At 30.8% G+C, this 24,703-nt stretch overlaps 2 protein-coding genes across 3 annotated transcripts; one reads left to right on the top strand and one right to left on the bottom strand.

Annotated features, from left to right (window-relative positions):
• The first annotated feature begins 118 nt into the window (after nucleotides 1–118).
• Nucleotides 119–11,744, top strand: Fnta (farnesyl transferase alpha). Of its 2 annotated transcripts, XR_004689933.1 has the most exons (11): nucleotides 119–385; nucleotides 604–958; nucleotides 1,030–1,230; nucleotides 1,999–2,182; nucleotides 2,300–2,458; nucleotides 4,977–5,014; nucleotides 6,136–6,319; nucleotides 6,417–6,688; nucleotides 11,177–11,472; nucleotides 11,567–11,593; nucleotides 11,657–11,744. XR_004689933.1 is itself a non-coding variant. In XM_035077733.1 (5 exons), exons 1-5 carry the CDS (start codon nucleotides 247–249, stop codon nucleotides 2,399–2,401), a joined length of 981 nt encoding a protein of 326 aa, XP_034933624.1. In that variant the 5' UTR covers nucleotides 119–246; the 3' UTR covers nucleotides 2,402–2,496. The 2 variants fall into 2 exon arrangements, 1 of the variants encoding a protein (XP_034933624.1); XM_035077733.1 differs by lacking the exons at nucleotides 4,977–5,014; nucleotides 6,136–6,319; nucleotides 6,417–6,688; ... (1 more) ...; nucleotides 11,567–11,593; nucleotides 11,657–11,744 and having other exon boundaries at nucleotides 2,300–2,496.
• On the bottom strand, nucleotides 4,714–20,162 carry LOC118063765 (Kv channel-interacting protein 1-like). Its single transcript, XM_035077919.1, has 7 exons — nucleotides 20,111–20,162; nucleotides 17,730–17,936; nucleotides 16,882–17,208; nucleotides 16,554–16,742; nucleotides 16,369–16,442; nucleotides 10,744–10,956; nucleotides 4,714–6,278 (listed from the first exon to the last, which is right to left on the bottom strand). The coding sequence occupies exons 1-7, from the start codon at nucleotides 20,160–20,162 to the stop codon at nucleotides 6,168–6,170; spliced, it is 1,173 nt and encodes a 390-aa protein (XP_034933810.1). The 3' UTR covers nucleotides 4,714–6,167.
• Between the last annotated feature and the right edge of the window lie 4,541 nt (nucleotides 20,163–24,703).

The raw sequence follows: 24,703 nt of genomic DNA, 5'->3' as shown, positions 1-24,703 counted from the left end.
CTAACCTTCAAGACAAAGTTGATAAAGTAGTTATCTTCGCTTAAGAATAAATGTGTTATCGAATGTCGATAAGAGTTACTGACAGAAAAAAAAATTGTCGCCATCTTGCTTTTTAGCCGAAAGACGCCAGTTTTGTGTTATTGTTGGTGATAGGAGGATTGTTGGAGCTTTTTGTTGCTAAATAATCAGGAAATTATTTTTAAATATCGATATATTGAATCAATACTTGTTCATTAGTAATTAAAGATGTCAGATAGTTCTGATGAAGGTGCTGACAACGGGACATGGGTGTTTTATAAAGACAGAGAAGAATGGAAAGATGTGACCCCGGTACCTCAAGATGATGGGCCTTATCCTATCGTTGCCATCGCCTATTCTGATAAATGTAGGTTATAATTGATGATCTTTCTTCATTTATTTTACAACAGATGCTCATTAATTGCAAGTAGATTTATTATCACTTAGTACATTCTTTCATTAAACACACTTTTGTCTAAACTAGCTGTTAATGATGATGGACTTGGAGATTGACTCGCTATCAATGAGCGTTTACAGCAATTTAAAAATAGTACTGATGATTTATTTGATGATAATTTATTCCAGTTAGAGATAGCTATGATTATTTTCGTGCTGTCCTCAAGTCTGGAGAGAAATCAGAGCGTGCTCTAGCTTTGACGGCCACTTGTTTATCATTGAATCCAGCGAACTACACTGTCTGGCAATATCGTCGTGATATTTTGAAAGAACTGAACAAAGACTTGTATGAAGAATTAGCCTACATCGATTCAATAATTGGAGACAACACAAAAAACTATCAAATATGGCATCATAGGAAAGCCATTGTTGAATTGCTGAAAGATCCAAGCAAGGAGCTGGAGTTCACTGCTCGGATGTTGGAGAAAGATTCCAAGAATTATCACACATGGCAGTATCGTCAATGGTGTATTAAAACCTTCAAGTAATAACAATTTTTAGCTAATTATTTATTTAATAATAAAATAAAATAATATATGGATAACTTTTTTGCAGTCTTTTCGATTCAGAGCTTGAATACGTTGAACAGCTGCTGACTGAAGATATCAGAAATAATTCCGCCTGGAATCAGCGTTATTTTGTGCTGAGTAACACAACTAAGTTCGAGCCAGAAGTTATTGATAGAGAAGTAGACTTTGCGTTAGGGAAGATATCGATTGTCAAAGGCAACGAGAGTGCTTGGAATTATTTAAGAGGGTAAGGAAATTAAATCTAAATATCTAGAATATTTCAAAGACCATTAATACCATTAATAATACTTTTAACTTCCTTTTATTATCAATTATTAAGTTGTCGAAATATGAATCTGCTATTCAATAAAATAAATTTCATTATTTCATTTTACCCAAAGCAGAAAATCTGTCCGTCCAACAAAAACTTTTGAACTGTAACTCCAATCATAAAAAATTTTAACAGATCATTTACCTTGATGAATTAAGATGAATCTGGGTACTATTATTATCACCCATACATTCGTTCATGAATTACCATACGCCTACGCATATATAAATATAAATTAAAGGATCGTGGCGTGTTTTTTTTTCTTTTTTTCGATAAATAAAAAGATCTATTGCTTATCAATGATATTGTGAAATACGATGGAATAATAACTTGGAAATGAATTGTAAAGCAATGAAAACGCGTTTTAAATCGATTGGAAAATCTTAATGAAAGGAATAACGTCCGATCAGCTCGTCTCAGTCAGGAATTAAAAATAAACAAATTCTCGTCAATTTAAGCATAAATAAATAATCATACATTTTACAGTATTTAAAATACAAGGTAATAAATAAAATATAATATGAAAAAAAAATAATAATAATTAATAAATGTTTAGCCAAAGGATCAAAGCTACTTATTAGATTTCTATTGAAGATATTGATCAGTTTAATTATGAAGAAAAACAAATTTATAATTAAACCTCCATAATATTTTTATTAATCAACAATTATAAATATTTTACAGGATTTTAATGCACGACAAAAATGGTGGTCTAGCTTTCAATGAAAAAGTCTTGAATAAATGTGAAGAATTATATACGAAAGATTGTCGTGTTAATCATCTTCTGGCTTGTATTATTGACATTTGTGATGAACGGCATGAGAAGGCTCCGAATCATCCATTATATAATATAGATAATGCATTGATGGTAATTAATTATTTCAATTAGAACGGAATTTATTTATTACTCTGCCAGAAGTGAGATTACCAAGACATGGTAAATAAATGAAATAATCGTATTTAAAATTTACTTTTTTATTTGCAGTTGTGCAATGAATTGGGAGAAAAATACGATAAAATAAGGAAAAAGTACTGGGATTATGTAGCATCACAGTTATCAGAGAAACTGAGACAAATGTCTAAGTAATTTCTTTTATTTTCCAGTGTTAAACAAATGTTTAAATAAATGAATCAAAGTGTCTAGGTAATGATAAATAATTACAATACAATTTTTAACGTTAATTATGATCTATTTATTTATAAAATATTTTAATACTTCCATATATTATAATAATAATGATAATTTAATAATAATAATAATTAGTTATTAATAATTAATAGTTAATATAATCAATTGATTATGACAATTATGATTCTGGCGTAAACTTAATCACCTTTAAAAGCATCTTTAACAGATTTAAAAAAAAAAAAAGAAAAAACAAATAATCATTTTTAAACTTTTACCAACAATTATAATATTTCATTCTCTTTCTTCTCTTTCTTCTTATCACGTTCTCATAAAAGCCCATTAAATGCCTCGTTTTTTGTTCTTCTAATAATTAATAGCCCTTCTGTTTTTATCGCTTTACATCCTTAGAAGGAGTCTGTTATAAAGTAATTCGCCAACTGAGCATTTCAAAGAGTATTTCATTATTGACTGAGCTTATTACTTTATAAAATAAAACATTTTCATTACTTAACAATTAATATTGTATATCTCTCGTGTGTTTCTTTAAACAATTTATTTAAAAAATAAACTTCATTTCTCTCTATTGTAAAAAAATATCTGTCAAAAACAATAATTAATGACAAAAGTTTAGTCAATGATAAAATACTTGAAATTTTATTTTCTCATTCGTTTTTTTTTATATATATATATATAGATTTTTTTTAAATGATTAATTAATTAAAACATCCCTCAGTCGAGTTAAATAACAGGCAGTGAATTTTTTATCGTTAATTAATTCATGAAATGAATAATAAATATATTCTATACAATGATTTTTACAGCAACATAAAAACCAATTAACTCATATTAGCTAATAATTATTAATTTATTTTGTAAAATATTTTTTTTTTTACCATTGGTTTTATTTTTTTTTTATTATCTTTCCTTTCTTTCTGCATTTCTCATTTTTGTTTGTAGAGGTATTATTTTATTTAAAACTTTTATTCATCTACTCTAACATTTAACAATCAACATCCAAACAATTACTTTACACACTCAATCGTCGATGATTGGCATGACGTAGCAAATATCTTTTATCGACAAAGTTATTTGAAAATATACATATATCAAGCATTGATAAATAATTAATCTTATTTTCTTTGATAACATTTTGTTTTTTTTTTTTCCTTTGACTATTCAAAATGAAATTTGTCGATAAAAAATAAATACGTCTGTCAATTTTTTTTTTTTCTTCTTTATATTGATGAATCTATTTATTAAAGCTATTAAACACGTAGTTTTACCACGTTTATATAGACGTACACTTGATTTACATCGAAAATATATCGCTGCATGAATATTTGTCGTTTAAAATCCTTCATATATTTAACATCATATATTTTATAATTATTTCCTTTTTTTTTTTTTATTCTTACTCATTGAGAGACTTTGTGATTAATAAATCACCTGAAAATGATGAGTAATTTATTTTTAATTAAGACTAATATTTGATAGATTATTTCATCAAAGAAACTCATCAATTTTCAGGTTTTGATAACGATTTATTTTGTTAGATTTTTTTTTTTTTCATTTTTATTGACAATTTTTTCTAACAATTGTTCATTGGACCATCTTTTTCTTACAAATCGATCATAGATTTTTTTGTTCTCTGCTAGACATTGATAATTATTTTTCTCACACTGAAAATTCAAGATATCACAAGTGTATTAAAATAACACGCTTAGAATTTGTTCAATGTAAAATATGTATAATTTGTTAATGGACATTTTGCATTAAACACCTTTCAAGTGTGTTATTTAAATACGTTTGTGATTATTTAGGATTTACAGTGTAGTTTGACACTTTTTTATAAGCTCGTTCTTAAATATTATTTTTGTTTTGTTAGTGTACTTCTCAATTTGCAATTCCCCTTTGTTTTTGTTACTAATTTTTGTTTTTACTGTCTAGTAGCATAAATGTTATATAATAGATAAGCCATATTGACATAGAAGATATAGATTTGAGTAGATAGATTTATTTATTTATTTTTTTTCGTTAAAGACAATAGATAATGATTAATTATTTAAGCGTAGGACAAGTGGTAGAAAAAAAAATAAAAATAAATGAAAAAACAAGAGGATTTGGCCAATATTTAATATTCATGCTCATTATGACTAATTAACATTTATTCGATAAAATTTTTGATTAGCAATTTTTCTAATGAAAAATTTGCAATCGATATTTATTTATTAATTTTTATTATTTATTTTCGTTATTCTTGTAATAATTAATTTTTTGTTTTGTTCAAAGACTTGCGGTAGTGATCATGTTGATATGAGAATAACGTTCGATGTAAAATCTCAGTTAATCTCGGCTTACAATTTAAATTTTTAATTAAATCCTAATAACTACGTAGCATTGTTGCAAAAAATTTTTTTCTATTATTCCCATGATAATACCTTTTTTTTCTATGTATTTAACAATTTTATTTTATTTTTTTATATCCTCATAAATAAAATTGACTTGAATTTCTTTTTTTCCTTCTCTTTTTCAGTTCATCATTGTAATTGCAGACAAGGCAGTGACAAAAAGGTATTTCCATAGAAATAAAATGGTAATTTATTATAATAAAGAGGTTAGAAAATTTTTTTTATTTTATCAAGTTTATCAGTAAAAAAAAGAAAATTCCTTTTTCTTAAATAAGATATTTTAATTTACAATTTTTTAACTTTGTCTCACTCCACTAAAGATCCAAGTGTGTTACAGTAAACATACATAACCGTGTTTAGTGTTAAACTATACACTGTGTGTCACTAGTGTATAATAATTAAACACTTTAAGTGTTCACAATTTCAAACAAACTTTAGTGTTTTTTATTGACAAATATCCAAATGTTATAGTTTGTATACGATGTGTAATATTATAAACCCTTAAGGTATTTGGTAATTAAACACTTTGGATGTTTTATTCCTAAACACTTGACTTTTAGTGGCTTTGTGGTGACCCAAATGACAATTAATTTATTAATTTAATAAACAAATTATTCAAAATTTATCTAATATTAATAATCACCAAAAAATGTATTTTGTAGTTACACATCGATAACCATCATCATCATTTCGTTGGTCTAACCTTAAAAATTTTTTTTATTTTTCATTATTAAAAATTTTTCATGAAGTATTTTTATTTCGCCAGCATTCTAATGATAATCATTTCCATGCAGCATTGTAGTAATAATTAATTACAAGTTTCTCTTACACATTAATTGTTAATCAATCACAAAAATAAACATTTGTTATTTTAATGTTCACTTATGTGCTATTAGAAAACAACAAATTTGACAAACAGCCATTTCTGCACATATGGCAGATTTATTAATTAACTATTAATTAATGACTTATCCATTTGTCAATTAATAGTTTATTACACTCTTTTCTCTCTCCCGTTGATTGAAATTCTGTTGGAAGTTGCTCGGATGAATTTAATTGTCATTCTATCAAACTTAAATTATTGACCTACTGTCAGAGAATAATCGTTGTCATTAAACAATTCTCATTTTACCCAACTGTAAATTTTTTTTTTTTTAGTCTCCCTTCTTTTTCTGCTAGCTTGCCCCCTCCCCCTGCCCTCTTCCGGTAGTCTTCGACAATGTATATCAAATAGGGGGCGCTAAACGTAAAATCCTAATTTTTTGAGCGGATTTTGTTTTTCAGGTCCATGGTGTGTAACGAGGACGTACCGAGTGTCAGAAAGCCGTGTCCAATGCTGCCATTGATGTTGAAATGTCAGGATCTGATCTGCACGCTTCCAGAAATTCTGATAACGTTACGACACCATCTTTATTCCCATCCATTTTCTGAACCAATAAAACACATTTGATTGGAGTCAATATTTTATGTAGGTTATGTTCAGGTTATTAAAGTATTAAAAGCATTCGTGTTTATTATGATATTAATTTTACGCTAGGATTTATCGTTAATGGATATTATTTCAGATTTAATTTATTGTTATTACGTAGTGCTTTTGTTGTTATGCAATTATCGGATGTCGGGAGAAATTTAGAGAGAGAGTTTATTAATAAAAAGTATGCAGAATGGTGATAACTTGACGAAAGGTGGAAATTAAATTTTTGAATATTAAAGCTGTTGGATTGAATTCGGATTTGGAAGAAGAAAAATATTATTTTTCCATGAATTATTTTGAAGAAAATGTATATCTTTGAAGTATTGAGATCTTGATCAAAGAAGATGAAATATTTCTCCAGAGGTATGTATGCATCTTTTTTTTTTAATCACTTTGTTTTTAGTTTTATCCGGTTTTGAGGGTGGGAAAATTAATTTTTTAAATGTTTGACCTGATTCCGCGTTTCTGGGCATCAGGACAAAGAGAATAAACGGTTGAATTTAAGAATCGGGAGACTTTTATTTTTTGACCCGAAAAAATGGAAAGGGATACCATTTTTTGGGGTTAAAAAATAAAAGTGCTCCGATTTTGACCATTGAGGGCTTATTCTTTTCGTCTTGATGCGTGGAAATACAAAATTGGGTCATGACTCAGAAAAATTCGTTCCAACATCCTTATAAAGGGGTAAAACTGGATACAAATTACAAATTTTCATCCCCCTGACTTCGAGCTGCAATAATTTTGAAACGGATGGCCCAATAACGCTTTTCAAAGACGTTTTGGCAACCTTAGAATTTAAACTATATAATTGAAATGGAAAATTTACTGAAACAAATTTATTCCACCCTAAAAATCGTAAAAATATAAAAAAGTCTCATTTTTTAGGGACTTTGTCGAGTATTTTAACATTTTTAAGAGTGAAATAAATTTTTTAGATGTCTTCCATGAATCTTAATTCAAAGCTTAGATTCTGAAGTTCTTATATATCTTCCAAAAATTATCATTAAACGATTTCTTTTGAAGTTACAGAGATTTAAAGTCGAAAGGTAGACGATTTTTTTATCCTCACCCAGGCTTCCGGTTCCTATTACTCTCGAACGGGTCATCTAATGATAATTTCAAGGAGGTATATAAAAACTTTAGAATTTAAGCAATAAATCAGGATTCATTAAAAGCAAAAAAAAAATGTATTTCACTGTTAAAATCGCCAAAATATTTGGCGAACTCCTTGGAAAATGTGACTTTTTTTCATATTTTTGCGACTTTGAGAGGTTAATAAATTTTTCGCAATTAATTTCTGGATCTTATCATGTAGTTTAGATTGTGACGTTTCTAAAACATTCCTAAAAAAGCTCAATAGACCGTCTTTTCAGGAATTATAGAGGTTTAAAGTCAGAGGGATGATTATTTGTAATTTGTACCACTTGCCATTTTTTGGGGTTGAAAACTAAAAGTCCTCCAATTTCGATCATCGATGAGTCATTCTCTTCCTTTTGATGCGTAGAAATGCGGAATTAAATTAAACTCTAAGAAAATTTACTTTAACAACCTTAAAAGAGGGTAAAAGTGGCCACAAATAAAAAAAATTCCAAAATTACCTTCTCCCTGAACTTCGAACCTTCGTAACTCATGAATAAACATCTTTATGATATCATTTAAGGAGTGTTTTAGAAACTACAGAACCTGATCTACACGATAGTACCCATGAATTAATCTAAAAAAATTTATTTCATCCTTAAACTCACCAGAATATAACGAGAGTCACATTTTTCCTTAATATTATTTAAATCAAAAAAGCTCATAAATAAATTATATTCTGTAATAAAAAATTCAAACTGTTAATATTCTACTTCAGGCTAGCTTAAATATCCAATCACTGAATTTTATTTAATCATTATCAGCTCTATTAATTCTTCAGCACAGTTCAGAGTTTACTTTCTCGAGTTTAAGATGTATCTATTCAATCTTCTTCTTTTTGTTTTAAATATTTTCTCTCCAGCTTTGCCGAAAGGAAAAAATGATAAAAGAGTCAACGCTAATTTTACTTGATTCTTTTTCAAGTTTTTGCATAATTGAAAAATTCCTGACGGTTGAACATTTTTTTTCTCCTTTCAAATTTGAATGTATTAAATAATAAGTTTATATTTTCTCTTACAAAGTGAATTTTTAAAAACTTTTTTACGATCACGTTTTGCAACAGTTATTAATACTTTTAAAAAATACAAAATATATATATATATATAGATATATAAATACATACAATTTTATTTCAACAACATAAGCTTTGAGTTAAAAGTCTTTGTTTTGAAATAAAATAATAATATTTTAAAGGAAACTCATTTACAAAGGATAACAGATCAGCTAACTGAATTATCAAGATCATTATAAATAGTTGTGTATATGTGTGTTATTGTAAATTCATTGTATTTAAATACTTCATTGTAATTATTCTAACTTGCCTGAGGATCTTTGGCAAATAAAATAATTATTACGATAAAATGTAGTTAGAATTCAAGTGTGCTAACAACAAAAAAAAGAGAGAGAGAGAAAATAAAAAAGATAAACTATGAAAGTGTTTAAGATAAAACAAGACCAATGGATGGATAATTAAGCTGGTGTTTCAGGTTTATAATTAATTAAGAGTATTAATTATGTGTTTTATACACAAACAATAATGACAATCTAAATGAAAGTGTTTGAAATAGAGGAGAAAATAATTAGATATTAAAATGGTGAATAAATGAATTTAAAATAGGAAATAATCTACCTATAAAATAGATCTTAAAAGCAGACAATTTAGTAAAAAATATAATAAATAATTCAGCAGTTATTTGCTATTGTTATAAATAATATACAATTTTTTAATTACATTATTTATAAAAATATTTTATTTATATTATAAATGTCATTAGTCCGGAGTCGATATCTTCAGTAGTTCTCGAGATATCGAAAATAAAAAAAAAACCGGACGTACAATTATACGTACGTATGTCCAGGGTTTTTTTGCATTTTCAATATTCTTAAAACCACTGAAAATAATAATAATGAGAATGGTTTGAGAGGAGTTTGAACAAATTTGGCTACGCCATTTTTTCACAGCAAAATGATTATAAAATAATTTAAGTACAAACGTACGTACGTACATTTATTTTCAAACTTTTTAATAATTTTTCAAATGTCAAAAAATGAAACGAATTTTAAAAATTTACACTTTTAAAAAGAATTTGATAAAAAAAAATTAAAAATTAATTAATTAAAGAAATCTTTTCATCAACTTGTTGGTCTTATTACCCTAGATATTAAGCACAAAAAAATAAATGATCAAATTTCGAGTGTATTTAGTTAGGTAATAAATTTGACAATGACTGGATTATTTAATGTAACTGTTAAGCAGCTTGATTACTGAGAAACTGAACATTTCGTTACTGGAAACGACATTATCTTCAATCAACTAGCATTTATACAGAGTTAATGAGCACGCAAGTATCTATTCCGTGTGTATGTGCATGAATACGTGATAGAACCACAAGGGCCACAAATAGTCGAGCAGTTTAACTAGTAAGTCTTTAGGGTGATGGTATTGCAATTCCCTTCGGATATAGCTGAATGCCTCAGACAAGCTTCTGTTGCAGACTACTTACATATGCGCATCTTCAATAAGCTTCGATCTCAGATTTCCACTTATGAACATTCATTCGTACATTTCGTATTACCTCAATCGTAACTATTTTATTCTTTGCTTTTATATTTTAAACAGACTATTAAGGTAGTTTGATATTGCAAGACTTGACAGAATTTATTTGTTGATAAACTACAGACAATTGTTTGAAAAACCAATGGTACATTTGTTTTTATAAAAAAATAAATATCTTGAAAACTATTTATTGTAGAGAACTGAAACTGGTCTCATTTTATTCCTTGTAAAAAGCTCTCAAAATTATGTCCTACATGTTTTTGTCTCCGATACCTAGTTTTCGACCAATCAGGCCTGTTTGAAAAGAGTGCATTTTTTTCTCACTCTACCGTCGGAAAGTTTGGAAGCATCTGTAAGACTTGATGTATTTCAAATTTTTCTTTTTATAAATATTTATATTTAAAAAAAAAAAAACACTTTCACACTTTCCGACACTAGTGCAGAAAATGCCTTGTTTCGAATAGTGTAATGAGTTACGTGATTAAAATTGCACCGAAACTGGACTCTTGTAATGCATTAAAATAAAACACTTTCAAATTTGAAATTTACAATGAATAATTACTAAAATCAACTTTTTTTAAATAAATTAGGACAAAATATTTCCAGTTTTTCCACTTTTTATTTAACCGGTGACGAGTTTTAATTTATTCTAATTTAGTTAAAATTAATAAAATCAATTGGTTTATTGTTTTTTTTTTTTTTTATTTCTTTTTAATTTGCATACCTGGAACATTCTATCGACTTTTTCCCTCACACCTTCTGGATCCATATTTGGGTCGGAAAATTTTCCCATCAGTTCATAGACTGCCGTCACAATATCCGTCATTTCATCCCTTGTAATACAACCATCTCCATTAATATCATAGAGAGAAAATGTCCATCGTAGTTTCTCATCCATCGATCCTCTCGATAGTATACTGAGGCCTGTTACAAAATCCTAAAAATAATTTTTAAAAATATATTCATTAGTTAAATTTATTGATTTTAATTCAACATTTATAAATGGAATATCAACACATTGCTTTCATTTGAATATATTTGAATTTATTTATCAATTCAATGAATATTTTATTACCAAACGTTTACAGTAATTACTCGAGTTGTTTGAATAAAATAATCATTTTAATAATAATAATTTTTTTTATTTTTATTTGCAGGCTTGAATGAAACTAACAACCTAAGAGAGCTGTTAAGTTGATGTCATTACACTACAATTTCTACGAAAAATAGAAAAGCAAACGTCTCAATACTCTTAAGGCAGTCAACAATGAAGGATCAAAAAGTATGTGGAAACTGTTGATGTGGGAAATTGCTCGTAGTCACGTAAAAGAATAAAAGTACCGGAGGGGCATTTGTTGAAGAGGAATACAAGAGCTGAGTACACGGAAAAAGGGGGGAGTGATGGGTCGGAAGCGTTGAGATAATGATAAGAAAAAACAATGACAGTTGACAGGTAGTGTATATTTAGAAAAAGATGCCTTTAAATATTTGATTTGTTAAGAATTTTCTTTCCTTTTTTCATGTTTTATTAAAGAGCTTTCAACTAGATATATTTGTATCTACGCTTCTAGTGGGTAAGTAGTTGTGCATTTTCCTTCTTCAAGGGATCCTAGACTCAAGATATTATTTTTCCCTAGTTAAATTTCCATGGTCCATTAGGGGAATGTGTCGTTGAAGAAAAAAAAATTGAGATAAAGAATAAAGAGCTTGGGTATTATTATGCAACTATGCTTCTGTTACTTTAATGACTTTATTTTTGTGCATGTAGCTCACGATTATTCTCTTCATTGTTTCTTTTTTCTCTTTTTGATGATCCTTTTTAAGACACCTTTAGATTTTTAACCGACTTTCAACCCAAGAATAAAGTTATCTGTTCGACCTCCATTTTCCTTCTCTTTTTTTGGTTTTTTTTTCTTGTTAACTTGTTTATGAAATTATTTTTTAATTTTTCCCTTTCTAATTAAGCTTGGTAGCTATTGTTTTCCTTTGAAATTTTGTCATCATTAATATTATCTACCCTACAAAGCTCAATTTGATATATTAGGGATCTAGGAATTACTAACAAAATAATTAAGAGTCTAGCCTGATCTTTATTAATAAATAATTAATAATTATTTTTTATATTTATTTATTTATTAATAAGTATGTGTTAATAATTGCGTTCCTTATCTTAAATTGCACATTAAGGCACAATAAAATTGGCAAGAAAATAGTAACTGTGAATATTAAATGCAATAAGACTGCTTTGCTCAAGTCAATCGAAAAGCGTCTTCTCCAAAGCAAGAGGGATGTAGACATTCCAAGGAAGATTAATGTAAAGCACAGATGTGTGTCTATAGAAACACGTACCCGTGCAGCAAAGTGTATGTATCTAACGCCACAGATCCATGCATTTTAAAATAAAAGCTTCTCCATCAAAAGCTTTATCCCGAAATTATCAACGAAAAACTGTCCAACCTTTTTGAGTAGTTGGGAATTTAATTTTTCAAACCAAAGCTTGAAAATTCAATAAACTTGATTTATTACTATTAAGTATATTTCACAAAGACAAAACAATTCCCTGATGATAAAGAAAAGGCGTCTGAGGATAATTAAAACCAACTGTTCTTTTAATCAAGCAGGAAAGCGTTTTCTCATACTGTTTGCCTCTGACCTTTTTTGTATAATTAAACCCAACACATTCATTCTCAAGCTGTTAAGGAACAAAAAAAGGAGCAAAAAAAAAAATTAACGAGACATGTAAATGACAGGAAATAATTCCGAATAATTAAAGGATAAGATAATGAGCTATGTTGGAGATACCTGTATGTGAGGTTGCAAGTGTTGTAGGCCAAGTAAAACAACCACTAACTGAAACCTAAGGTTCACCACTAATTCACGCATCCAACTGATTACCACGAAACCCAAAATCTGTCCGCAATTATTTGTCCTTTTTTTTTATGTTCGTTTGTTGGTCTAGGGAGTTTGATGGAACTGGATGATGATGAAAAAAATGGGGCGGAAATTTAGCCGAGTTGGCAGAAAAGATTGAGAGTGTGAAGATGCGAAATAAGGGAGAAACTTTAGATTTCCACTCGTATAAGTAAGATTAAGCACTAACGGCTGTGATACGAGCTGAGCTTTAGTATTTTCGCTGAAATTTATACAGAGTCCGATGTTTTGCAGTTAGCCCACGCCTGTCCTCACGATCGTGCTCTCCCTCACAGCCGCCGTCGTACGTGACGAGTACTCTCATCTGCACCAATGCTCTTGCTACAGAAAAATAGCAAATAAAATGTAATACTTTCTGTCGTCTTTTAACAAATGTTACTTTTAATACTTTACTTGACAATCGACCATTTTTCTTAGTGATTTACAATCATGTTGAGACAGTAGAGACAGTCAAACATCGCTAGACCTATTTAAATAGCTGTGGTGGACTTGGAACCCTAGATGTTTAAATAGGTTTATTTGTTTAATGACTTAGAAAGGTCCAAGAGCATGAGTTAAATCAGGGCCACAGATGAAAGGAATGATGAAAGGTAGGAGAAAGATACTGGACAGAGTTGGAGTACATTGTGGATGTCTCATCTTAATTGTTGGTGCAGTTGAAGCTTTCTAACTTATACTTTATAAGGTTGTAGCAATTTCAAGCATGATACCTATTATGTCATTAGAGAATTCGTTGAAGAGTAAGACTTCATTTGCTAAGTATTTTTGCGATTAATTATCAAAACCTAAATGTGGAAAGCAACAATTGCAGGCTCAGAAAAGCTCAAAGTCAATCTTGCTATCCTCAAGAAAAAAAAAGACAAGCAAAGTCTAATAATGATTATTCATCTCATCTAACCAATCAACCAAGAATCCTAGCTAAATAGGTTTCCAACCAGAGTTTGAATCTGCTAAATGAGCTTCCAACACAGATCATTAAAGAGCAAAAAGCATAAAAATACCTAAACTCAAACTAAAATGAAATGAATCCATAAATTGTGGTTCTGTACGCATCACAGGCTAGCTGTCAAACACAGCAATGAGTTGAAACCAACATCAAACATATGACGAGATGTTAGCTGAAGCATATAACGAATATTTGTGTTCCATATCAGGTGTATATATTCATATCAGTTGATTGCGTGTTATCTACAAGGCATGGTGTAATTAATGATATGAAGTTGATTGAAAAATAATGGCCAACGAGTTTGAAACTAATCAAAGGAGTAGTAGGGATTGCTTGTGAATAGAGTGACTGAGTTGATGGTGTTGAAAACTTGAGTCATCTCGTTATTCCCTGTGGAATGTGTACACGAAAACCCTCTTATGACCCTTGGCTCGTAGCCCGTGTAAACTTGTGGCTAGTCTACTTGATTTCATTCCCCCTCTCGCAGCGCCATCTGCACACAAACACTACGATTTCGAGTAATTGGAGTGTTCCCAGGGATACTGATCCCAACAATGAATGAAAACCAGTCGAACTCGGCTGGACTGTTTACTGAATTGAATTAATCGTCGACAGCCAAATCAATATTGAGAATCGTACCATCATATAGATATTCTTTGATAGGTTTTCCTTTTAATCTCTCTCTTACGTATTCTAACCTCTTTTTGTCCCCCTTTTTTCCATCATTACAAATAGGATTAGTCTTATTTATTTGATTTGAGTTCGAAAAAAAATTCCCATCAATGAAAAACAAAAATTAATTTTTTTAAAGTTTAATTAAAATTTCGTTCTTGAGTCTTTTGATACTTTAGTGTAATTTAACCTCAACTATTGAATATAAAGAGTCTTGATTAAATATTTCAAGTTAAATTAACCTGAATAAATTAACAAAATAACTGTCACTGCTTTGAAAAAAATTCCAAGAAGTTTAATAAAAACTTTTTCATTATTTTCTAGAATATTCTTAAGTTTAGAAACGAAAAAAAAAAAAAATAATAAATAAATTACTTCGACTCTAGGATTTTAAATATTTATTCTACAGAACTGCTGTTTGTTTAAAAAAAAAAAAAAAAAAGGATAATTCGTGAATATAAATAATTCCGCAGAGCTCTTCAATCATCAAGTCGTATTTAAATTGAAACAAAAAATATATTTTATTAAAATAGAATCCTAATATGTACAGTCCTGTTCAAAAGTTAGCTGAAATATTCCGGTAAAATTTAGGTACTTATGAATTATAGAATATCTCGAAAACGGGGGATCTAATCAGAAAAAGTTTCGAATAAAAGTTGTAGAGAATTAAATTTTCTATAAAAAAGGTCATCTTGAAATTTTTCATATCTCCAATAGTTTCTTTGTAAAATACGTTTAAAGTGCAGCACTGAATTTTTTAAAAAACTATTATCTCGAAGGACAATATTCCTGTCCTTCTTACGGCCTGAATAGTCACTAAAAAAAAAAAAAAATGAGGTAATGGAAATCTTCGTTAAACTGTAAGGAACAAAAAATGTCCTATGAAGTATCGTCGATTTTCGCATATTTAAGGAGTTATTAATTACAATATGTAAACTTGAGCGGCCAAAATTGTTTATTGTAAAAAAATACAGTGACACGTACACTTTTTTGCCTGCAAATAATTTTTACGTAATCACTGTGTCATTTTACATAAAACAAACCTTGTTACAAAATAGGAAGTTCAATTGTCCATTACCTCTATTTTTATTTGCACCACGATTGTACGATAACTGATGGCAGTCTTTGTTTTTGTTTAAATGAATCATAGCTTATTTCAACAAACTTTTGTTGGAGACTGTACCTTCACTTAAAGTCAAACAGAAAGAGTCTAGTGCAATTTTTAACATTTACGCGGAAATACCAAATGCAGATAAATTTGTGAAAGAAAAATATCTTGATTGTAAGTTTGAAAAGTAGTTGGGAAGGGAAATAAAATTGAAGCGAGCGGAAAAGTCAGATGTAGGAAACCATTACAAATAGTGTTGGATTCATTCGGAAATAGCTTGAAAAGTTTTTCGTCATTGAAGTATGCATGAAATGAGAGAGGTAAGGTCACGCAATTGGTTGGAAAGTAACCTAGGGGATTGGTAAAGTTGGTGACCCTAAAGTTGATCAAAGTAACAAAAAGTCATTGGAGTAAGCTATAATAAGCTACGATAGTGATAATAAACGAATTGGTCACACAACCAAGCAAGGGACTAAAATAAATTAGCTTAGTACCTTAATTGAAACTATAAGGGTTGATGGGGCTGGATCTTAGCAGTACGGTTAACATGAAAATCTTATCAGGAACGTGGGGATTCTTGTTAAGCCATTAGCCATAAGTCGTGACCGCAAAGTCCGGAACTAATTGGCCAAGCTAAAATTCTCCCTTTCATTTGCAAAACTTTAACACACTTGCAAAGGAATTAAATGTACCTCGAAACTTAAAAGTCCACTGTGGTCCTGGTCCAGAGTATTAAAAACGTAATGAGCATACTGACTGGTATTTGCTGTGGGCAGAGAAAGAAATAAGCCATACATTTATGGGCTTTTTTTTTATTGCATCGTAATTATTAGAATGGAAAATTTATTATTAGATAGTAGTGAAGAAGTTAACTTACCACCCTGTGGGAAGAACTGTGAATAAATGCATTTGAACGTGTCCTCTCTAACCACACCCGTAGGACACTCGGCTTTGAAACCCCGGTATATCCTTTTCAACTCAGCCTCTGTAAATCTAGTTGCTCTGCAGAGACTTGCTAATGAGTCTGGTCTATATCGTGGTGTTTGTTCCTCTTCGTACTCTGAATCTGTATAGAATTTGGATAAAAAAAGCTCGTAAGAATTTCATCAACTGAAACTTTTTATATAGCAATTGAAGTGATTGATTTTTTTTTATACTAGGATCAACTAGGAGCAATTGAAAAGTCAAATGAATTTGTTTGTTACCTAAAGCAAACTTGACACCAGTCCATGCTTGCCTAACGTAGTTGATAAATCGACGGTAGAGAGGTCTTGGTGGTCGTTTAGGTGCACCTTCTTCTTCATTGTCATCATCATTCTCAACAGTACCAGGTGGTGGTCCTACACCAGTAAGTCTTCCAGCTTGATTTCGCTCTCCAAGGATATTAACGACTTCACGAAACCCTGGACCAACTGATGGATATCCTTGGGGATAATTAGCTGACACCACACTTGAACCCAATAGGGTCGTACTGTCATTTCCACGTCCTTTCGTACGTCCACGTGTACCACGTCCCCATGCTGCTGTATTCCCTTGTTGGACAAGTTTTAAAAGTGTCATGAAGGTGTTGATTTAGCATTCGGACTCCAGACCTGACCAGTAAATAGACACCCCCGAGACTTGAACAGGATGATGGAGTTGGAGGACCTAGACCTCTTAGCTACATGCTGGATGCTCTACCACTTATAAGACTTACATCCATCTGCTTCATTTCTAGGTCAGATTGCCATTCACCATCTGTCGACATCAGAGACCTAATGACAACCCTAGACTAAACTACCTAAGTCTGCCATCAGTCTTACATTGATGTGGTTACCAGGACTAGCTCCCTCCTGCTCCACCATCCCTCTTATAGCATAAAATTCAATGTATAACAGTTAATTCAACTTTCCCTGGACAAATGGGCTGGAGTCCCAATTCGGCACTTTTGCTAAAAATAGTTTCAAGCTGATGTGAGAGTATTGGTGAATGATTGGTTCTAAATCAATCAACCGGAAGAAATGAAAACGTCAGAATGGGAATAATGGAAGGTATAGATTTAAAAAAAAAATACCTTGACGTTTCTTGTAGGAGGGGAGCCCCACCACGGGGCCACAACCCCCCGCGCTCCCCGCGACCGAGGAGCTGATGGTTGCGAGACCGGAAGCACCCCGTCCTCCAGCACTACGCCGTTCGTAGTCACGTCGGCGGCAACCGCCTCCACCGCCACCACCCCCTGCAGACAACAGCACGAAAGGCCCACAAGTACGTTTCCGGTTTCCTCAGTCTCTCTGCTCCTTTTTCCAATTCTTTTACTTCAAATTCACTTTCTTCCTTCCGTTGCTTTTGCTCCTGTAATTTTTCCATAGCAATGAGGAAATCACCAATCCACTCCTTCAAGTGGGAAAAATGAGAATATAATAGTACTTGGGGTTGGATGATATTTCTCTTTAAAACAGTCTCATTAGAGTCTTGAGATTTGATAAAAATAACTATTCTTTTTTTAATTATCCTCAAAAATGTGTGATATTATTTTTATACTCACTAAATTGCTAAAAATATTATCTTTGAAGGTATGTTTTCCGAGTTTATTATTCCGTAAATAAAATTTAAGAAAAAAAAAATAATTCATCCATTCTTAGGTATATAAATTATTGTATATAATCATATTTTAATATAATTTAATTTTTATAATTTTTCAATTTATTTTTATATAATTATATATAAACATGTAAAATTGTACAACATCATTTTAAATTCCATGCATTATTTTATACAATGATATACAATTATAAATTTTATATATTACCATTCGTATAATATACATATATATTTTTCATATGGTTATATATAATAATTTTTACTCAGATTTTAATCATCATCTTGGAAATGCTTGGACAGCAAAGTCTTAAAAACGTTGAATAAATCTACAGATTTTTATAGCTAAGAAGTTAGGAAAGAGTTGGAATCCGACATGAAAGGAGACTTTTTCAAAGCTTAACGATAAGGATTTGGAAGGATCGTCTAGTTTTATAGGTGATCGGTGAAGCAAGTTGGAAGAAGAGTAATGAGACTAGTTTGAGAAATGTATATAAAAGACAAACTCGATATGATGATGAAAGTATTTTGGGGAAAATGTTTCCTTGCATTTATACTTGACATAAATTTTGAGTTGGAGTATCTAGACATCGACTATAATTTCACCATGACATGAATCCTCTAAAGAGGGTCGTACGTCGACCCATACATATCTCAGACACCCGTCACATACAACGTGACGTCTTCCGTTTGCACGCGACAACTCGTTCCCTTCTGTTCTCTTTTCTAGATGTCGCGTTTCAATTGAATGCGACATGCTGAACCTAGTGAATTTATTCCTTGCTATTCAAAGAATACCCAACCATTTTTGCAGCACAAATAAAACACTATTTCCTTTGTTTATTGATTCTAATAATTCAATCATTTAAAGTGAATTTATTCAAACACACTCTCTCTCTTGGGTTGTCTAAACTTCACGACAGCTTACTGCTTGTAAGTAAATATTCTTGGTGATGTCATTCAATTTGTGGAATGTTCTCAAGAGAAATAGGAAATTGTATTGTAGAACAATTGGACAGTTATTGTAATGATGTTTAAATTGTTGGAGAGTTTGTTTCTTTTGGTATGTTTTGGTTGTAGGAAACAAGACTGGTCCAAGGTTGACTAAATTACCCTAGTGCTGGAGACCAGTCTTGATTCATGCTAGGATGTGTGCTGAATTATAGAAGTTTAATGAAGTTGGTTCAAGTGTAATAAACCTTACAACCTAGAATAGACAAAATGAATAAATGGATCTAGTAAAGCAACCTTTTTTTCTTGCTTGTCTTTTCATTAAATGTCACCTTAATTTCTCTAATTTTCCAAAGTCTTGATTCTTTACAGTTTTACTTTGGAAAAAAAGCATCAAAGGTGACTTTGTGCTGTGCTATGCTGTAATCTATAAATTTAAAAATTGTTTTCATGAAAAAGAATGAGCTCTGGGTTGGAAGCAAGATTGGTCCAATACTAGACCTAACATTGGACCTTCATTGGTCCAGTATTGGATCAGGACCAGGTCATAACTCAGTACCGTGCTACACAATAATCATTAATGTTCAAATTAATCTTGATAAAAACAGATAACACAAGTTGATAAACATTCTAATCCATTACACAGTAATGTTACTGCTGATCTAAAAGAAGGTGTAACACACTGATCATGTTGGTTCTCTTTTTCCCATGTACATCACAAGACACTTGTTCCTCCTTCCACTAACACCCTATCCCTCACTATAAAACTCCATCTTCTATCATCAACCCTCACTTCTTGACAACAAGTTAACCTGTGCATCGTCTACCAACCTTGTAAGTCTTCAGATAAATTCTATAATCCTATTTATTCACCTTCAATGTTGGAAAATCGATTCAACAACCCACCTTTATCTCCATCAAAATGACCAGATGATGATTTTATTGGAAACTCTAGCATGTTCCAATTCTTCAGATTAATAATTAACCTTTCTTCAACTCTTCCACTGGTCATCAACGATTTTTTCCCATCGACGAAATAATTAATTCCAAGTTGAATGGATCCCTGAAAAGAAAAGTAGGTCTTTGGCAGTTTCCATGCTCGAGTTTGAGATAATAGAAAAATATCAATTCACGTAATCACTAGAGATTCCATCAGACTGAATTGCTAGCTATTGGGTCTTGTAACCTTTTCGTTGGATTATCGAGCAATTGAGTTGCTGAAATATATTTTTCTCTCGTTGAATCGCATGTATTTTATTTTTATTACTTGAAATAAATGAACATCACTTTGTTTATCCACTTTTGTGTCATACAGGAAGAGAACTCGAGAGATCAGAAGCGTTGAACTGTGTACCACCAGCTACTCTAATCCGTCGTCTATTGAATTGAGTCTTGATTGAATCGTCAATGTTGAAACAGGCAAAATTACAGAGAGAAAAAGTGTATCAAAGGATATAGGAAAAAAAAGGGATAAAGAAGGATTTATATGTTGGGATGTGTTCTCATGCATGTCGTCATCTTCTCCAGTTTCTAAAAGCAAACGTATCCATTCTGTGATATGATGAAATCAAAACCGAAATCGATGCCTATTTGTATGTTATTCATTTCACAATGGTCAATAATTCGCATGCGATCGTTAGGAATTGATAAACGTGCGCGTAGGAACCGGATTCATTGCCACCTAGGGGGAGTTGATCTCACTCATTCTCCCCTTTGGTGGTAGCCATGGCAACAGGTAGTACCAGTACTTGCCATTTACTATCTTCCTTTTGATAATAATATATGATTGGCCTCAATTATTTCATTATGTAAATTTTTCTTTGTAACTAACAATAAATATTGATTTACTTTGTTTAAAAACGAAGAACAATTCAATTATGTAATTCATGGAACTGATAATTTTTCTAGAGCTTTTCTTGTAAGAAACTCGAAAAATTATCCACATCATGTCTCCATCCCCGATGGGTTGTTTTCAAGATATTTAATAAAAAAAAAGCTTCTTTTTTTATGAACAAAAGATCACATTTTGCCATGTGGTCCCAAATTCATACTGATGTCTGCCATTATTAAAAACATCTTGACTTGTTCCACTTCTTTCTTTAGTAATTTTTACTAAATTCTAAAAGTAAATATTGCATATATTTCAAAAATTAATAAACTTTACTCAGATAATTTAAAGTAGAGTTTAAGTTATTAAATTAAAATGACATTTATCAGTGTTAGATGATGAGGAAAATGGAGTGGAATACCTACAATCAGATGATTATCAGCCAGAATATGATCTAAATAATATATACGATCCAGGTGTACAGCTATAAACAGTAGATGAGTTAAAAGATATTGAAAATTTCTAAGAAATAAAATGAATCAGAAACAACAATTTGTCATACTGAAAATGTTAGAAAATTTAAACTATACTGAAGTAAGAAAAATGATTTAGATATGTTAAATTAATAAAATAAGATGAAAAATACTTGATAGAAAGAAAGACTAATTTTTAGATATCTCACTTTTACATTTATAGAAATATATTTTTTTTTATGCTTCTGTCAAAACTTTTGTTTTATGCTTTTAAATTACTGTTAATAAACTCAAATTTACTCTCAAAGCTGTTAAGAATAATAAACGACATTTGTTTTACATTGTAACATGACAATAGAGGACTTTGTACAATGCAGTTAAAGGTGGAGAGCTTCAATGAAAGACAACAAAAGGATGTATTTTGTCAACTCTTTTAATCATGGAGGAAAAGAAAACATATAGATCATCAAGATTTTATCAGATGGATATGTAAATGATGGATGAGGATAATTTATTACATTAATTTTAGGGGAAAAAATTTTGTTGTATCCTATTAGATAAAATGAGATCAAGTTATTTTGAAGAGAAGGTTGGATTATGGATCACTTTTTGATTTTAGTAAATCATGTTTTGCTCGATTAAATCATCACCAATCATCACTTGTCGAATTTTATGTTCATTGCCTGGGAGTTGTTTTCCAATATGTTGGAGGGTCAGCTGATGGAAGACACAGCGTGCACGGAAAATAAATTAATGGACTATGTTATTGACTGGACTATAATTTTACCTTCTCTTCGGTCAATTATAGGACTTTTAGATACAATTGGATCTATTTAGGTATTGTTAGACTAGAGATGAAGAGAAAATGAGTTATATGACATTTAAAAACATATTAGAAGGTTTAAAAATAATTGTACGTACGTACGTATGTCCAGGCTTTTTTTTCTTTTTTGATATCTCGAGAACCACTGAAGATATCGACTCTGGACTAATTTCATTTGAAAGATAATACAATAAAGAAGATCTGGAAGGAGTTTTAACAAATTCGGTCCAGTCGTTTTTTTTTTATAACAAAAAAACTGAAAGATGACAAAATCACGGATTTCAATGGATGGAAACAATAGGTGCGCCAAGATCCATTTTCTTTTCTCAAAATTACATACCCACATTGATGTATATAAATGTATTTGTGTTGACAATATAAATCATAAAATTATAGAGGTTAGTTGAGAGGAATTGGACTGAACAAAACAGTTTTGGTGATGCAAGCACCGAAGCCAAAGTAAGTGAAATGACCCCTAAATGGAATCACAATAGCAGATGGAATGTGAGTGTATTTTGCAAGTGTGGTCACAAGCAATATTGCCAACTAAATCCAATAATAGTCCCAAGAAATGATCAAGAGATATTTGTGTCATAAAATTACAAGAAAAACATAACCACATAAAAGGAAGAAAAAAATGGCACCAGACCGTTGGTTTGATAAATTCGAATGAAAGAAATAGAAATCGTTTCCGTTTGGTTGTGGGCACATCGATTTGCTTCATTGGAGTAGGATGCAACCTCAACTATCCCCTTTAGCATCAATGTGTTACATGCTCACAACGCGGGCTTTCTCATTTTTCACACCTCCTCTCTTCTCACCCACCTAGAGTCTGCTGCTGCATCCATTTCTTTCTCTCTATTGGAGCTTTTTCACTTCAAGCTCGTCGACAAATGCACTTTATCGTGCGTCCGGCCACCAAGCCATTATTACACGTCACCAGACACGTTACTTATTCGACTATCCAGATCCTCCTAACGCCTTTCTCTCTTTCTCTATTCATTCTAAACTCTTTCAAAATTCGCCATCAAAAAGATATGATATTACTCATACAACCAAGACCTAGATGAAAAATTCTCATCCTCACCCGTCAACATAGATTTCAAGTTCAATAAAGAAAGAAAATGTTTCCGAAGAATAGATGAAATGGAAGATTGACGATGAAACGCTAGTGTACTTCTCCACTCTGGAGACTTTATTCACTTCAAGTTATTCTTCTTGTGTTACCACTCACTCATGTACTACTCGATTGGATTGTAGCATTTCTCCTGGGATTGATTCAATGTTTTATTTGATCCATAGCATAGGTTCATTGTAATGGAATACAAATCTGTCTTGTTTTGGCATTCATGATAAACTATAATTTCAAGTTCACATTCACAATGAAATACATCTGATGGAGATAGTTGCTTTTCTGGGAAATAACTCTGGTATTGTGTTGGAAATATGTGATATAGTTTCAGTTGAGTTGTCAACATTCAGCAGAGATAATCACTTGAAACTTTGCTCAAGAGTTGATTTGTTTGAAAAAATGTTTGCTTTGGTTTGAATGAAGAGGTTTGAGTGTTGAAAATATATCGCTAGCTGTCCAATTTCGATCATCATAAGCTGCCAGATGTGAACGATCACAATTGTGTCTATCAAGGATTTTAATCTAGTGAAGAATTTTAGAATAGTCAGGAGAGTGATAGTGCCAACGCTGATAGCCTTGGATCCTGTGCTATTTTTGTGTTATTGGTATGGAAGATTTAGCATCAATTGGATTGCTAAAAAATATTTATTAAGTTTCTATTAAGATATTATTGGAGATTGATTTCTGGAGTTCAGAATTTCATGTATTGTTGGTAGTGACTGCATATCATTTCAGACAATCAGACATTGTTATTAACAATTGAAAAAAAAATATTCCCACATTTCATTGGAGTTGATTGAAGAAAACTCTAATGGAAAATTCGTTGTCTAGACATAAAATATTCCCAGACCTTTTTTATCTAATAAATCAAAAGAAGTTTAATAATAAAATATGTAGATTAAATAAAAGAAAAATGTAAAATAGTATTTCTTAGCCATTTTGAACAGACTTATTTTCCTCACTAGATACCCTAGATCAAAGCACAAAAAGAACCACAATAGTGCTTGTGCTTCCTCAACACAAAACACCCAAGGATTATCTTGATATTGAACCAAGCTTGTCTAAAGTCTTCACCAAGTTGATACGAGACTAGACCAGGTGCTAGATGTTTTATTTTCATCTTACAAAGCTTCAATATCTAGGCTAATTAGTTGATCTATTGATGCAACATCAAATTTCACACTACACCAAATGATGAACTAATTTAAAATGCTAATGATTATCATACCAATCTGGATCCAAT

The sequence above is a fragment of the Chelonus insularis genome, unplaced genomic scaffold, assembly GCF_013357705.1.
Source record: "Chelonus insularis isolate UGA/USDA-ARS -01 unplaced genomic scaffold, ASM1335770v1 contig_146_pilon, whole genome shotgun sequence".
NCBI lineage: Eukaryota > Metazoa > Arthropoda > Insecta > Hymenoptera > Braconidae > Chelonus > Chelonus insularis.
This window is presented reverse-complemented; position numbering and strand designations above follow the sequence as displayed.